This window comes from Taeniopygia guttata, chromosome Z (genome assembly GCF_048771995.1).
Source record: "Taeniopygia guttata chromosome Z, bTaeGut7.mat, whole genome shotgun sequence".
Lineage (NCBI taxonomy): Eukaryota > Metazoa > Chordata > Aves > Passeriformes > Estrildidae > Taeniopygia > Taeniopygia guttata.
The window spans coordinates 8,210,318-8,227,131 of NC_133063.1; the positions used below are offsets into that span (position 1 = coordinate 8,210,318).

At 37.5% G+C, this 16,814-nt stretch overlaps 1 protein-coding gene across 2 annotated transcripts in view; it reads left to right on the forward strand.

Annotated features, from left to right (window-relative positions):
* Nucleotides 1-16,814, forward strand: part of GAK (cyclin G associated kinase) — a 65,483-nt gene that overhangs the window by 33,322 nt on the left and 15,347 nt on the right. The window contains exons 14-22 of one of the 2 annotated variants that reach the window (XM_030258987.4): nt 664-786; nt 2,553-2,686; nt 3,647-3,841; nt 4,405-4,522; nt 6,360-6,439; nt 6,782-6,975; nt 8,839-8,997; nt 9,770-10,237; nt 12,217-12,387. In XM_030258987.4, coding sequence (XP_030114847.4) covers nt 664-786; nt 2,553-2,686; nt 3,647-3,841; nt 4,405-4,522; nt 6,360-6,439; nt 6,782-6,975; nt 8,839-8,997; nt 9,770-10,237; nt 12,217-12,387 — 1,642 coding nt within the window. Of the gene's footprint in view, nt 1-663; nt 787-2,552; nt 2,687-3,646; nt 3,842-4,404; nt 4,523-6,359; nt 6,440-6,781; nt 6,976-8,838; nt 8,998-9,766; nt 10,238-12,216; nt 12,388-16,814 lie in introns of both variants that reach the window. The other variant, XM_030258986.4, reaches the window with a different exon arrangement.

Here is a 16,814-nt window from a genome sequence, read left to right on the forward strand (position 1 = left end):
ATTGCAGTTGAGACTAAAAACAAATACAAAAAAAGCTTCAAATACAAACAAAATCTTAATTTGTAACTTGCTTCCTCAATCTTTAATATATCTACTCTTCAGATGTTTCAAGTGACCCAAGAATCAAGTTTCATACCCTACATCCTACAACTGGACAGTTGATTCTAAGGATATAGGTTCTTAGCAGTGAAGCTGATTTTTTTGTTAGTGTTTTGAAGCAGAAATTGTAAACCGACTATTACTGAACCATTCAAGCTCTTTGAAAAAAGAACAAATATTCAAAGAAGCCTTATCTTTCTGTTGTTGACGATTTTTGGTGGGCTTTTTTTTTCCTTTTGCTTAAGTATATGTGCACAAATTAAGTTGAAAACTGTTTTATTTTACTTCTTGTTCTAAGAATAATTCAGGTAGTAATCTGAGTACTTGATACTTCTTGTGCAGCAGATTTGTAGACAGAACTGAAGTTTTATTGCACTTCATCCTGAAAAATGGTATTTACACTGTGTAGCACTGCTTTTCTTGAGTGTATTTCTTAATTTCAACATGAAGACGGCATTCAAATGTAAAATTGCCCTGTAGACATTTGCATAACGTAAGCTGTGGATACGTGACAATATTATACTGTTTCTCATGTCTGTTTGTCTCTTGTCTCTCTCATTGAAGGTTTCTGAATGTGGCTGGCCAGCAAGACGAGCACCAAATCTTCAGAATCTCTATAGCATATGCAAGAACATGCATTTATGGCTGAAACAAGACCAGAAAAATGTTTGCATTGTGCATTGCCTTGTAAGAAATTGGTTTAAGTCTGAAATGCTTTATTCAATAGAGCTTTAAATTGTGAAGAAGGGTGCTCATATCCATTCGGTTTGCAATTGTTACTGGCTTTCTTTACTGGATGCCCCAGGGCCAATTCCTTCTTGCTGTGTTTGTAGGGAAGTTACTTGCATCAATTTTCTCCTTAGGGAAATTGGTAATACAGCCGTTGCTTGCTTGCATTTAGAGTGGAAGGCAGTATACAGGCAGTATTAAGGGAAAGTATCCTTTTGAAGAAAGAAAAAAATCTGCTCTACTCTTTCAGTATTTGCTCCAGTTTTTGTTTTCTGTACACCCATATGGGTGTACACTGCATGTCCCATTGCTGTCCATTTAGAATGTAATCTGTAGCCACAGAATTTCAGAAACTGACTTTAAGACTTCTGATTTACCTGATTTTTCTGGCAGCAGATTGCTCTGTAGATTTCACTATTCACTAAAGTTTTAACTTTGATATAACCAAAAAAAGCAATAAAATTGTCTTTAGAGCCACCTCATGTCAAACATTGTGGGAGGAATGAATTTAAAGATTACTTTGCTCAGAATTTGAAAATTAGGTCACTCTTACATTTATTTAAGAGAATTGCATGTGAAATTTTGACATTGTTATTTTGCTGCAGAGTAAAAGGCGAAATGTGACTGACTATGTGACAATACTTGCAATGCTGCTGGAAGGCATTCAAAACCTGTCTGGTGATACGGTATAGCCATCAATAGGGAGTGTCACTATCAGAATCAAAACCAGGATTTGTTAATCTGACAAACCATATTTCTGAGTTATGTAGTGTTTTGCAAGTGAAAAGCCATTTCATGTCAGCTCCTGAAAGCCAGTATAATTTTTGGTGCTGCTGTGAGGTTAGGCATCTAATTCTATGTCAATGCAATACTTCTACTACCTCAGTGTCGAGTGATTGCTGGTGAAGTAGGTAAGAAGCAGATTTGCTGAACTTGCAACAATTTTTAAACATCTTTCCCTTGAAGTGTTTTGTTCAAGGTACCTAACTAATTTCTTTTTTTCACATGTGAAGCAAACTTTGGTATATACATGGCTTTGTGCCAGATGTGATGTAAAGCGTACAGCAGAACTTTAAGAAATGAATGATAAAAATTCTGTTCCATGTTGCTAGCTAGCAAACCTGGAGAAGTCCCGTTCTGTCAACCATTATCTCTTTCAAATCTTCTGCCTTTTATAATACAGGGATGTATCTGTGTAGCAGATACATTCCTGCAGAAAGAAGCTCAGTTTTAATCTCTTTCTCTTTTTTTATGGCATGCTCTTAACAGTTTTAGACAGAAATCTAAAGAGTTTACAGTGGTTTAGTTCTTCTGAGTCTTTGTACTTTTCTTGCAGCAGAAGTCCATGGCTATCAGTCAAAAATAGCAGTGTTCTGGGATTTCAGATAGCAGCCAGGAAACAAACCTTAAAAATGGGTATTAGTAACAGTAAGGTAAAGAACATAAATTAAAAATTTCAAATAGCGTTAAGCTAAAGTAGTTTTTCACATTTGAACAAGAAAGTAATATGTAATATCTTTTCTAAGGTATGGAAGTTGAATAAAAAGCTTTCACACTCAGCTATAAAGTTCAAATCAAATAATAACGCTAGACTTTGGACATCGTGACATTAAATAATGATAGGTTATAGGATACAGAATGGGATGTTCTTCAGTAACTTGGATAATGCTTTTTCCACTAGATTTACTAACAAAGCTGCCTTTTTTTTTTTTTTTTTTAACTAGGATGGAAGAGCAGCATCTGCTGTTGTAGTCTGTTCTTTTCTGTGTTTTTGTCGTCTCTTCACTACTGCTGAAGCTGCTGTTTATATGTTCAGTATGAAACGCTGCCCACCTGGCATTTGGCCTTCTCATAAAAGGTACTGTAAGGTACTGTTGAGGCAAGTAGTTATTCAGTTCTGATATGGTATAGGATGTGTTTAGAAAGATAAATTCTTTCAATAATGTCTGTGTTCAAATATCTGTTTTTCCAAGTACTTTGCTATATCGTGAATTAAAGGTAGTTCTGAATTTTCTGAGCCTGTAAGTACCCATCAGAAATGGGCCAAGTGGTGAAGAAGTGTTAGGAGTGAAGATAAGGGTATGCCGAGCTTTTGAATGCTTTCTTAATTATAAAATCCTCTTCCACATAGGTAAGATTTATTTCATGTTTCCTAGTTTATTACAATATGTTTTATTATGTCAGAACACTGCAAGCTCTGAGGGAATACCAGAAAATATTTTTGTCAATTGGGTAAAAACACCTAGTGCTTTTTTTTGAGTGCATTCAGAGGTGACTTGCATATACTTTGACAAATGTTTTAAAATGTTTATTTGACTTAATTTGATAGATCTTATAACTGTAAAGTGTGAATAACAAGTGACACTGGTAATAAGGGTGTTTCCTAAAAAATGATTAGATTTTGGAGGATGGGAAATAAAATATTAATTCAGTAAAAATGACAGATTATGTTTTGTACACATTTACTTCATGCATACTTAAGAGGTTCTCCACAAAACAATATATAATAATCAGGACAAATTTAAAGCCTTTAGGAAGATTTGAGTGATCCATTATGTATAAGATACAAAATAAATAGTTCTCCTAGATTAGTGTTTTAAGGCCTTTTGAAATAGTGTAAGTCATTGTATGTAAAGCTACAGACCCTTTTGTGTCATTCTATCAGATTTGAAAATCTGTTTGCTGGAGGTGCTGGTAAATGTTCCCACTGTTTCACTGTTAATGCTTAGTGACTGGGTAAGATGTGACTTGTTTATGTGTTCACCCGTTTCTTAGAATTTTGTGCCCTGACTAAATGAGCACCATCTGTTTTTGGCAGATACATTGAGTACATGTGTGACATGATGGCTGAAGAACCCATTATCCCTCACAGCAAGCCCATCCTGGTCAGATCAATTGTCATGACTCCCGTTCCGCTTTTCAGTAAGCAGCGTAATGGCTGCAGGCCTTTTTGTGAGATTTATGTGGGAGATGAGAGAGTAACCACCACCTCCCAGGAATATGACAAAATGAAGTAAGTACAGATTATGACTTGCTCTGAAACAGCAAGTTATGTTTTTATAGATTCTAGCATTTACATGTTTTCAAAAGGGACAGATTCCTCTGTCCCCTTTTAGCTGGTCTCAAAAGGTGAATCGTGAATGTGGCTGTTACAGCAGCTGGTCTTGCAGAGCAGTGGGGTGATGGTGAGTTAGCACGCTGGACACTGTGAGGCAGTGAGCAAGACCCTGTGCTCACTCCATGTGATGCAAGACTGGGAAAACATTGATCCCTGATGTACTTGTGCTGAGCTTAACATCATGTCTCAGTCATGGAAAGCGTAAGGATCCCCCAGGCATGGCAGCTGCAAGATGGCTGCTTATTAGCCCCTGTACAGCTCCAGTGTCTGCATAATTGCAAATGGTAGTAACACTGCTAGATGTGGGTTAGACAAGAAAAATGAGAGAATACTAAAGTCCTTCTAGTGTTTTAGCTACTGAAAGCCTTGGGGAAAGCAGGCTAAATCTAAAGTAATACACTATTTAATTTCTTTCTAAACTAAGTTGACTGTGGGTATGTTTTTTTTTTTTTCTTTAGGGAGTTTAAAATTGAAGATGGGAAAGCAGTAATCCCATTGGGTATAACAGTCCAAGGGGATGTTCTCATTGTGATCTATCATGCCAGGTCAACTCTAGGAGGACGACTACAAGCCAAGGTAATGCTAAATTTAACAGTGTGAATGGAAGATTTGCTTTTTTTTTTAGTTGCAATTTTGTATCCTACTAGTTATCTACTGAGTACTTTGCTTGATTTACTATTACTTATTCAGAGATATGTTTGAGGTTTTAATTCACATGTGAATTCAACCTTTTCAAGCCTTCTGAGAATGTCCACTCCTAATGCTGTACATGTAGATGCTTTTGTAAGCATTTCTGGAAAGTACTTCAGTACTGATAATTGTAATATTTGTAAGGAAAGCCCCTAGACATTTTTTTCAAGGAAACAATTTTTATCTGTTAAGTTGCACAACAAGCTGGAACTTTTTAATTCTATGCACACAAACTGCAAACAAAGGAAAAATACCACTCAGCAGAAAAGTGCGATTCCAGAGACTGCCAGTACAAAACAGGCTAGAAAAATCCATGTGTTTTTAGAGCCTATTTCTAAAGTTGGGTTCAGTTTTTGTAGCTAATTTTTTTACTTGTCTTTGTTCTACTAGAGAAAAGGCATATTTCCTTTTTTAATTCAACTATGGATGCAAATGTGTTGCAAGATCACAAAAAACTTGCTAATGAAGCCTGTCTTTGAATTTTTTTTAAAAAGAGGCATGCTCATTTTTTCTCCAAATAAGTACCCCAATTAAACTTGGAAATCCATATAAAAGATAAGAACTGATAGCCCAAAGTTTAGAGCTTGGAGGTTTGTGGAAATTGATAAGACAGTTTTTCAACCAGTTTTGGTGCATGTGGGACATGCATATGTATTCATACATAGTTAGTGTTTACTGAAATTGTTTTCTCCCTGTTTTTTTTCTGCCTTGTGAGTAGGAAGGTATCAAATATTGTCATGTTCAACAAGACCTTCCAGAATACCTTAAAACTAAAAACTCAGTGAAATGATTCCTTAATGAGCAAAAATAACTACTCTATGATTCAAGGTCATCAGGAGAAAGGCATAAAACTGACAAAATTTAGCCAAGGTTAGGTTATACTTCTTGTACCATCTCACTTTTATTCATGGTAGAGCAGTAGAGTTTCTTTGATGTGGTTTCTCTGGCATTTATTCACCGATAGAAAAGACTAGAATTTTCTCAGCTGTCAGCTAGAACACATGATACCTCAACAGTATGTGTGATGATCTGGGTTTGAAGGTTTGATGGAACAATATTCAATGTATCCTTAGTTTTATCTGCTGTAAATTGACCCCTAAAGTTCTCTGCAGATCTCTTACAGAGATTAACCACCACATTTCAAGATTTCTTCTGTGTTAAGAGCTGGGTGTTACGAATGTCTTCTACTTTCTCAGAGCTAATTAGAGGGAGAGTTCAGTTTATCTTCTAGGAAAGTGATGGTAGGGATGGAAGAATCAGAGAAGCTCTCTTCTTTTAAATGTGGTATATTTAAAACTGCTTTAAGTCTATTCCTTTATATGTGATATACATATATATTTCTTGGTTGGTGTATTGCAAAATGGATTTTTCTGAGCATATGCTATTCAGAAAAGGATCAAAGGTCATACAATATTAACCTCCAGAACAGGATCTGCAAATACTTTACACTTTGATAGTCTGTTTTGAGGTTAATGATGAGACATATCTGATTGAAGGTCTTTTGGGTTGTTAGTGCTAGTAATAGATCTATTTATTTTGTGTCTCAGTGGCATTTAAATCTTTCAAGATAAAGTATACTTGTAATTAAATGGAAATTTTTGTAGCAGAGCAAGTACTTCAAAATATTTTATTACTGATAATACTTTGCATTACGTTAAAGGCAGAACAGTGTACATACTGTTCAGGTGGATTTATACAGTTTCCTGTTTCTTGTTTTCAACAGATGGCTTCAATGAAGATGTTTCAGATTCAGTTCCATACAGGCTTTGTGCCCCGAAATGCTACTACAGTGAAATTTGCCAAGTATGTTGCACCTTTTTGTAGGAGACTGGAAAAAGTTGTCTTTGAAACTGCTTGGCCTGCCAAACATCAACATTTACCAGGGAGAGGAAATATATCAGTGCAGGAAGTAGATGACTTTGATTGCAGCAAGAGTCTTTTGTTTACTCACCTTAAGGAAGTTAAATGTTTTGTTCATGATACAAACAATGTACAAAAATACCACCTGTTTAAAATGGTTAAAGTAAAAAAACACAGCATTTTTAATGTCTTGTACTAAATGCTTTGGAGTTTTGTTCTGGACTGCAGTAGATCTAATCCTGTTAGCCATCATTATCAATAAAGTTCTTGTCTGTGTCTTTACAGATATGATCTGGATGCCTGTGACATACAAGAGAAATATCCTGATTTATTTCAAGTCAATCTGGAAGTAGAGGTGGAGCCCAGAGATAGGCCCAGCTGTGAGCAGCCACCTTGGGATAACATGAATATAAAGGGCCTGAATCCCAAGATCCTCTTCTCCACCCGAGAGGAACAGCAAGAGATTTTATCAAAATTTGGTAATGAATCCATTGAAAAACTAGAAAATGTGTAGAAGTTTTCAATGTACATAGTGTTTGAGGCTTTTGTTTAGTTTTTGATGTTTCATTAATTGAAAGAAATAGGAAAGGGGGTTTTTTTGTAAATATCAGATAAAAACATGCATTGTATGGAGGAGTCTAAGTTATCCTCCAGTAATGAGGATTATAATTATACCTGTCTTACTTTTACTGTGCTTACATGTGCTTGGTTTCATAGCTTACAGAGCTATGAATAGGCCATTTGCAGGGATGGACTTCTAGCAAAGGGAATTGTAACAGTCAGTATTTGTAGGCAGTGTCTTGAATGGGATTTATTTGGCTAAACTGGCACCAATGTAATTTCACTGCATATTATATGGGCATTCCTCACAAATGTTTTTAGGTAAGAATGCTTTTATCAACATTCTTATGCATAGCCATGTAATGTTGTCATTAATTGCCTGAACCTAATATGTTCCAGCAGACTCTGGTTTATTAATTCTACATATTCAGTGCTTTGTCTGTAGATGCCTGCATTAGTTGCAGTTAATGCTGTTCAGTATCCTTCTTCTTCTCCTGGTATCAGTGATTAGCTTTTCCATTTTCATGCAGGCTCTTTAAGCCTTCTCTGTGTTTCAAGGATAAAGAAGTATGATGAAGATTACTATGATGATTTTAGTGATACATGAGGTCTCACCCTGTGCTGTTAATATGGTACATCTCAAGTACATTTCTTTTCATACAAGATAGTTGCTGCTGGCCTTTTTGCTTTTAAGCTGGATATGTGTTGTTTGTATTATGTTTGAGGCCATTTTCTATTTTATTTAGCTTAATCTTACTGTGAACACAACTATCAGCTCTCTAAAGCTAAGGTGTTTAGCTTTACATCATCATTGATGATGGGGCTCTAAAAGATACTCTTATTTTCTTAAGTCACTTCCATTTTCTGATTGGTACAGGAAATGTAAGGATTTCAAATTACACTGAAAGTATTTCTTAAGATTGGTGGGAAGGGGAAAATAGGACAAAAATAAGTACTGTGAACCGATTTAAAAAAAAAAACTTGTCATTAAAATTGAATTTACTCTCTCATTAATTATGATCTTTCATGTATGTTTTCTGAGACAGACTATTTTTTAAGCATCTCTAAGCTACAACTGAGAATGTGGAAGGAGAGTGAAAAAGTGCTCTACCAGTTGTGTATTTAAATTAAGACAAATAGATTTCTCCCAGGCATCCATCTTATTTTTTTCAGACAGTGAATGAATATTGACTAATTTAGGAAGTCTTCTTCATTTGTCTTGAGGAAACTTGGGTTTTAAGAAGTGATACAACAGCACAACTGAATCTTACACAAGAATCACTTAATACCTGATTTCAGTTAAATAAGAAATATAAGAAGCACTTGATAGCATCATACAGTGTACCACCCCATCTTTAACCTCTCCATGTTCTTCACTGGCTTTGCATATTCTGGGTTTTTCTACAGCTGCATTTGCTTTTTTCTGTTTTTCTGTCTCTTATTGCAGATACTGTTCATATCTCTTGCGTGTTTTAGAGGATGGTTGGTGCAAGTGAGGTGTTAATTACATTTTCCTACAAATCTGAATAGAATGCTTGAGTGTCACTCTATGATTCTGATTTAATGTCCTAGTTCAAAACTGGGTTTTACCAGTTTTTGCAGTTGAAAAGAAGTTAATGCTAATTTCAAAGATGGTGGGGGTGGGAATTTGCATTTGCAGAGCAATAGATTGGAGATAATTGTCTTCCTACAGCAGTCAGCTTGAAAGACAAATATCAGCTGCCATGTGGGGGATTGGGAAGTTTCTCTCTAAGAGCTCTGGCTTAAATTCTTTTTTATAGGAAAACCAGAGTTGCCTAGACAGCCAGGTTCAACTGCACAATACGAGGCAGAGGCATCCCAGTTGGAGCAGTCTTCAGAAAGTGCACCTACTGATACAGAATCCCCACACAGTGGTAGTACTGATGCAAACAACTTCTTTCAGTCTCTGGACTGGAAAGGTACAGGTCTTCCTCTGAAGTACTGTGTGATTTATGTCTGTCTTGTATGCCTTCCAGTGAATGCTTAAGCCTTCTTAAGTAGCAAAAGTCTCTAATTCACTAGCCATGAAGAAAATCTATTTAAAGAGTGAGCTCTGCAGAGTAACAAGCAGTTATTTTGCTTCATTTGGATAAACACCAAGTAAGGGGGTTTGGTGTTGGGTATAACTTAAATGCTGAGCTAAATTTTTCTTTTTCTGTAAAAATCTTAACCTTAAAGATCTGCAAGTAAGCTTTTCACTCCCATAGCCCCACTTGACTGAGGAACAGAGGAAACAAAGTAGACTAGCCAGTGGGGTCCAGATGAGTAAGTAGGACAAAGAAACTGTAATTTTATAGCACGTGGGTAACTCCCTTTTCTGGTTCCTGCTTTGTTGTTAAAAATGTCAGCAGCTGCTTATACTTCTGTTGAGTGCAGCAGTTACTGAGGAATCTTGTAAGCTCTAAGAGACACAGTGATCTGAGGTGAATGTCCAAGTCAGTCTCATTTTGAAAAAATTCATAATGCCTACCTTCTGGAGTGGCAAATATGGTAGTCAGCTGCTGCTTTTTCTGCCCTGCACAAAGAGCTGGCAGGCAGCATGTAGTTCCTTTCCATCAATTCTTATGTGAGTTTTGGTTAGTTAGGAATTAACTTCATATGCTGTCACCATGAAAGTTTCTCTTACCCTAGTTAGAAAAATAATGCTGGTTATTTAAAGATGCTATTTTTTTTTTTTTTCTATTCAAGAAGGAAAAACTCCAGAAAGTGGAATAGAGGATGGTTCATCTAAAAATGATTGTGTTCAGGTGTCTGATGACAGGGAAGAGAGTGATCCTTCAGATGAGGAGTTCCCAACATTTCCAGATGAAGGAAGTGCAGTAATTGTTGATGAGAAAGACTCTACTCCAGAAGGAGAGTTGCTTTTTGAAGCCAGTTTTGAAGCTCCATCTGCACCGTTACAAAAATCTCTCCCTGAAGAGAATGTGGACTTGCTGGGACTAGACTCTGATATTTCAGTAGAACAGAAACAGCCTATCTCAGAAATAAACTCTTCATCAAGTAATGCTGACTTGTTGAACAATCTGTTTGTGAGTAGTGTGTCACAGGTTTCAAATGAGCCCACTGGAGATCTTCTTGGACAAGGAACAGATTTCTTTTTCAGCAGTCAGCATCCAGCTGCTACTCAGGGTTCATCTTCAGCAGCAGCTGTGTCTTCAGGTATGTGAGTTTAATGTCAGTACTTGTCAACACATGAAAACTGCTGCTTGCATTGTGCTTAGAAAATAAGTACCGTGTTTCAAGATGGTGAATGGTGAAGACATGCCAGTCTGTAGCAACACTGAGTAGAATAGGTGTTACTTCTGCATGAAGAAGTTCCTATATCTTACCCATATATTCTGTTATGTTGCCAGTATCCTATTAACTTTAAACTCTTGTAAATAGAAAAGTGTCAAATTTTGAATTTCAAGGGAATTCAGTCTCTTAAGGAATTCTTAGCTTTCCCATATGAATGTTGCATGCTAGATCCTTTTCTAAATCCATAACTTTCCTTGTTAAGGCATAGACTTGTTATAACTTGAACTTTACATAAAGCAACGGCATTAGGTGTACAGAGCTGTGTTGCTTAGGTCAAATGTCTGCGTGGGATTTTTAAGTGTTAATCACATAAGACTGCTGAGCAGCTGGAAATCCTGTAGATTATTGTTCAAACCAGTAGGATGATGATAGTGCTAAAAGATGTTTTCTTGCTGGTTTTACTGATGTTGTTGGCAAGTCTTTATCCTTAAAGAGAATGCTATGTAGTGCTGTCTATTTGGTATTTAAGCAAAGTGTTTTAGTTCAGAGATTCTGTTCCTCTTACCAGTGGATACTCACTCATCTCTGTCACTTTTTGGGAATAACAATTCTCTGCCTAAAGTTAATTAAATCTAAAGGTAAGATTTCTGGGAATATTACTCATATAAGCTGGGAAACCATTACAAGGTTTTGTTTGTTTGCACAAAGATAATTCATAGGTACTAAAAGCTTTCATCTCTAGACAACAAGAAGTATTTTTTACAGAGCATTTAGGTGGTTTAAGATGTTTTCTCGTTTTGAGGCAATTCACTATTAAGCTTTATTACTGTGGTCAGGGAAGAATAATTTTAATTTACCACTTTTACATAGGTAGAATTCTATAAAAGGAAACCTTCATTACATTATCTTTCTTTAGCAATGTCTATTGCATGAAACATCTGATCCATAGTCATGTATATATCTCATTCTTGTAGTCATTCTCATTCAGTGTATTTCATTGAATTGTACTAAGAGAGATACTTGCAGAAGTGAGACTAATTGGCCACTGTTGTATTTTTGGCTTGCACAACAAACTAATACTTGAGGTTTTGTTTATGTGTGATGCTATAGTAAATACACTTGAAATGTTGAGTCCTGTACTATGTGATCATTACCTGAGGGTGTGCTGGGGTATTACAGCAGGATTATTCCTTCTCTTCAGCTTCTGAGTGAATCTGGCAGGACTCCCTGGGCTCTTGAGGGGTTTTGACCCTAGAGGGCAGCAGAAACAGGAATATCTAAAGCCCTGATTCCAGCTGACTGTCACATGTTACTCCATGCTGACTATAAATACTCTTCCAGTTAGTTTTTTTCTTCATTGGCATCACTAGAGACCTGCTGAAGTCTTACTTCTATTGATTTTCATTCTTGGGTTGACGTGTTTTCTGCCCCAGAATCGCCAATGCCTTCAAGTCTGAATGGTAGTATGAATGTTTTACTTCATATTCTTTTTAATAGTATAATAGTCCATTTTCTTCAAATCCGTTGCTGATTTGGCATTATAGACTATTTAACAAATGTAATTCTTCTTTGTGTCAGATGATCATGCAAACGTAAGATGTGTTTTAAATGGATGAAATTAACAATGTTGTTGAATTGTATGCAGTCTTGCTGCTTTTGTTGGAAGACATAGCTTTTCATATTATGTATGGCTGAGACCCTTTTTGTACCATGTGAAAGTTAATTTGTCTAGAGGAAGGAATAGAGGGTTACTCTTTGCCACACAGAGTTCACAGAAGGCTGCTGCAGTTACTAGTGTGAGCTTTGCTTTTTGTCTGTGCCCTCAGAGGAGTAAGGCCTTTTCAAATTCATTTATTCTACAATTAATCATGAGATAATTTTGTTTTCTGCTTCTTTTCTAGCCGATCCATTTGACCCATTCACAATGTCATCAAGCTCAGAGAATCAAGCCCTGTCTGGTCCAGACCTCTTTGGGGACTTCCTTAGTCCAACCTCAACATCTACAGTTAATACAGTTCCTTCCACACAAAGTTCACTTCCACCTTCTTCCAGCTCAGATTTCCTAAATTTAGGTAAGTGTGCTTCTGGTGTTCTGTTTCTCAACAGTTTCTTCTCTTCTGTGCATTTGTCTTTCAGCTTAGTGGATTATTGTCTTAATAGATCCACTTGTTGTGATTGCTGTTTTAATTAGCTTTGTAGCCTGGAAGTACAGATGCAAATGCACCAAGAAGCAAGTGTTTCCTGTATAATGTCATGCTATTATTTGTGATGTGACAGGATTTCTAGTGTTGCTAATTGGAGTTTCCTCTCAATGATCTAATAACTGAGGGTACCCAAACATCTGGAAACCTATTTTATAGATGATAGTGTGCTATATTGACTGTATTCAGATTTTAAAAATTTTCTGGAAACCTTGAAAAACAAATTAACAAGTCAAGTTATAATGTAGCCAGTTCTTAAAGTGCAGGCTGAGGCTAGCTTGCACCTTCCTGACCTGAATGTATTCTGGTAATATACTTACAAAGTACATTATGTAATACTCTAATCTTATTTGTTTCATTTCTCTGATATATTCTTGGCGAAGCCTTTTCCTCATGCTTTTATTTTAAAATCTATTAATCTTTAAACAAAAATCTTTGTGATATGTTCAGTCTTCCCATCATTCTTTAAGGAGAAACAGACATTTGCAAAAGTGGTGGAGTGGTAGAGCTACTAGTGTTAAAGGTTTTTAAAATCTGACTTTGAAAGAAAAGTATGGGTTCTCTTCATAGGGATATGGGTTGTGATCTGTCTGTGAGGGCTCTTCTCTGCTACTTTCTCGGTCCCCTCTTTCTGTGTAGACACTTCCCACAGGATACAATCTTTTAAGAACACAGGTCTGTGTAGGGTGCAGTCCTTCAGGAAGAGATTGCTATAGGGATGTGGTTCTCCCAGGCACTGCAGGTCCTGCCAGGAACCTGATGCTGTGTGGGCTGCTCTCCCTGGGCTGTGGCTTCATTAAGAATGTGTCCACCTTTGTCGGGTCCTCCACAGGCTGCAGTGTGAATATTTGTTCTACTGTGGTCTTTTACACGTGTTGGGGGGCAGTCTCTGCTGTGGCATCTGGAGCACCTCCTCCTCTTCCTTTTCCACCAACCTTACTGTTTGCAGAGCTGTTTCTGTCACACCTGTCCCTTCTCTAAGAGCTGCTGTGCAGCATTTTTTGGGAAAACATGTTTTCCCAAAGACATCTGATTTGGGAAGCTCAGCAGTGGCTTGTGGCGAGTCTGTTGGAGCTGGCTGTGTCCAACAGAGAAGCCCATGCCTCTTCTCTTGCAGACATCTACCTAACAAGGTGCAGTAGCTAGGAATGGTGGTATCACACACCTTTTCCTCAATCCAGTGACTTCTTCCCAGGTCTTATTGCATGCAGCTTTGACTTGCCCCTCTTTGTTTAGCAGTTACTCTAGTTGACCCTGGGTCTGAGTGATGCAGTCTGAGTGTTAGGTACAGATAAACTGGACAGAAAAAAAATGCATTATTTGTCTGACTGAGAGAAGGGCTTCCTCTTTGAAATGGAAGGCTACCCAGCTGATTGCCCTCTCTATTATATTATTAATCTTTATATTCCAGTTGTGGTTGATTCTGCTGAGAAGATTCCACTTGCTGCCTCCTTTGCAATGTGTTTGTTCTTTCCTCTAGATAGTAAGAGCCACATGTTTCAGTTGTGTGCTTGTGTAGTTGCCAGCTTTATGCCACTACTGCTGTCCCTGTGTGAGGTTACCAAACATAAATATTTTGCTGAATAGATCAATACTGATCTGTGGAGCATTCTTTTCACCAGATTCTGCACCTGGGATGGGACAGCCTGGATGCAGACAGAGTGGGGAATGGAATGCTGGCAGTCCTGGTCGATGGCAGCCTGAACGAGCCAGCAGTGCCCTGGCAGCCAGGAGGGCCAGCTCTGTCCTGAGGTGCATCAGGAACAGCATCACCAGCCAGGCAGGGGAGGGGATTCTCCTGCTCTGCTCTGCTCTGCGCTGGGGCAGCCTCACCTCGAGTGCTGGGGGCAGTTTTGGGTGCCTCAATATAAAAAGAGACATTAAGCCATTAGAGAGTGTCCAAAGAAGGCCGTGAGCATGGTGAGGAGCCTTAAGGGGAAGCTGTATGAGAAGCAGCTGAGCTCACTTGGTCTGTTCCTCCTGGAGAAGAGGAAACTGAGGGAAGACCTCATTGCTGTCATCAAATTCCTTGTGAGGGGAAGAGGAGTGGCCTACATTGATCTGATCTCCGTGGTGACCAGTGACAGGACCCAAGGGAAGGGCCTGTAGTTGTGTTAAGGTTGGATATCAGGAAAAGGTTTTTCTACCAGAGGCTGGTTGGACACTGGAACAGTGGGAAGTGTTCACAGCACCAGCCTGACAAGAGTTCCAGAAGTGTTTGGAAAACACTCTCAGGCATGTGATGTGATTCTTGGGGCTGTCTTGTGCAGAGCCAAAAGCTGGACTCTGTGATCCTTGTGGTTCCCTTGTAACTCAGCACATTTTATGATTTCAGCCAAAATCTAACTCACTGGAGAGGCAGAACCTCTCAAGAGGAGATTCTCTAGCTGATGTGCTCAAAGCAGAGTCATGTAGAGTGGGCTGCTCAGGATTCTGGTTTTTAGCATTTCCAGCACGATAGACTCTACAGTGGGGCAACCTATGCCAGTGTTGGAGAGATCTTAGAGGAAATAAAGCATTTTTAATGGAGTTCCCTGTGTTTAAGTCTGCGCCCTATTGCCTTTTGTCCTTCCAGTGAGCAACACAGAGAAGTGTCTGTGTCAGTCTTTCTTTTGTTTCTTCACATTAAATATTTTTACATATTTATAAAAATGTTCCCAGTTCTTTTCCCCAAGTTTAATAATACCAGAATCCTCATATCAGAGGAGACAGGAAAACCTTTTATGTATTAAATTAAAGTGGGAAAAATATGGATTTCTAAATGTTTATCTGCGACCTTAAGGAGATTACCTTCAATAACCAGCTGTTAATAACATTTGAGCGAGTAGAGAAAAAAAAAAAAGGAATATTTTTACATCTGACCTCAATGTTTATTGTTTTGTGCTTACTCCTGATTTTATTTGATAGCTTGCACCCTGGTAAGTGTATTAGGATACCTGCTATTTTAGTGTACTTTCTGGAGCTTTCTGTCAACATAGGAAAGGATACTTAAAATGTACCCATTTTCTCCTCAGGCTACTGTTTTACATTGATTTCCCAATATTTCTCTATTGCAATGCAGTCTTTGAAAACTGTGGGGGAACTGGGGTAACATTTCATATTCCTTTACATTTGTCTTTCAAATGAGAACTCATAGATGTGTTTAGCTGAAATGATGTATGTATTTGAGCCTTTAATATTCTATGCAGTTACAGGTAACAATTTTATCAAGTAAATAAGGCATATTTTGCATTGTGCTTTATTATTATGATTATGTTGCATTTAATGTGATTTTTTGAGTCCTAAAAGGACAGGATCACTAGTAACTGGAGAAGAAAGGAAAAATAAGAACATGTTCTCAAATGACGTATTCAGAAGAACTGTGTTAAGTGAGCAGAAGACAGTGCAAGCAGAAGATCATTAAAAGGAGAAAAAAATTTAAACTAAAAATAAATTAGTAGTAATGGCAGTGACCATTCAAAATAAGCTGCAGTAGTGAGATTTTATGACTCTACTGTTGGAGCAGTTGTACGTGTCTAGAATCAAATTTTAGTGATGGATAACCTTTGTTTGCTAGTAAATGATTACTAAACTGCTATAGATACCAGGAGAAAAGATGTTTCAGTGAACACAAGTTCAAGACATAGAACTTTAACCTTGTATTTCTCAGATGTTGGCTTAAAATTAAAAAACACAGGAGTTTTAAAATGAAGAAACCTGAGTGATCAGTGTAGTTTTCTTCTGAGAAGTTAGTTTCTGTGAACTTGAGTTCTCAGACAGGCTTTAGATAAGGTTAAAAAAACCTTGCATCATACTAAACCAGCCTCTTGATTCACAGAAAATCCTGTTGTCTGTGATTAAAGGATTTCCTGTAGACACGGCAAGTTAAATAAAGAAAACCTTATGTGAAGCTGTGTGTAGTAAAATGCAGGGCCCTTATTTTGGGAAGCTGGAAAGTGTGATCTGTTTACCACCACCTTATTCTTGCATCTTCGCTTGTTTTGAGCAGTGTTAGTAAAGAACAACTTTCTTTGCTGTGACCTCCAATGGTTCATTGCTGTATGGCTAAGGATTATCAGTATGCATATTAAAACATAAAAAAACTGAGACAACCAACTTTGGATCTGCATGTTTATGATCTTAATTGCTTCCATTTTTGGAATATTGAGCTATAGTTCATGTTTTACCATTTCTTTAAGAATTCTGTTCCTTTATCTTAATGTGTCTGTTTGAGCTGCAATGTGTCAGCTATAAAAAGAGGGATTCAGTATGGTCTCATCACACCTTTTCAGAATATGTAGGAGTCAAAGTATCAAGGT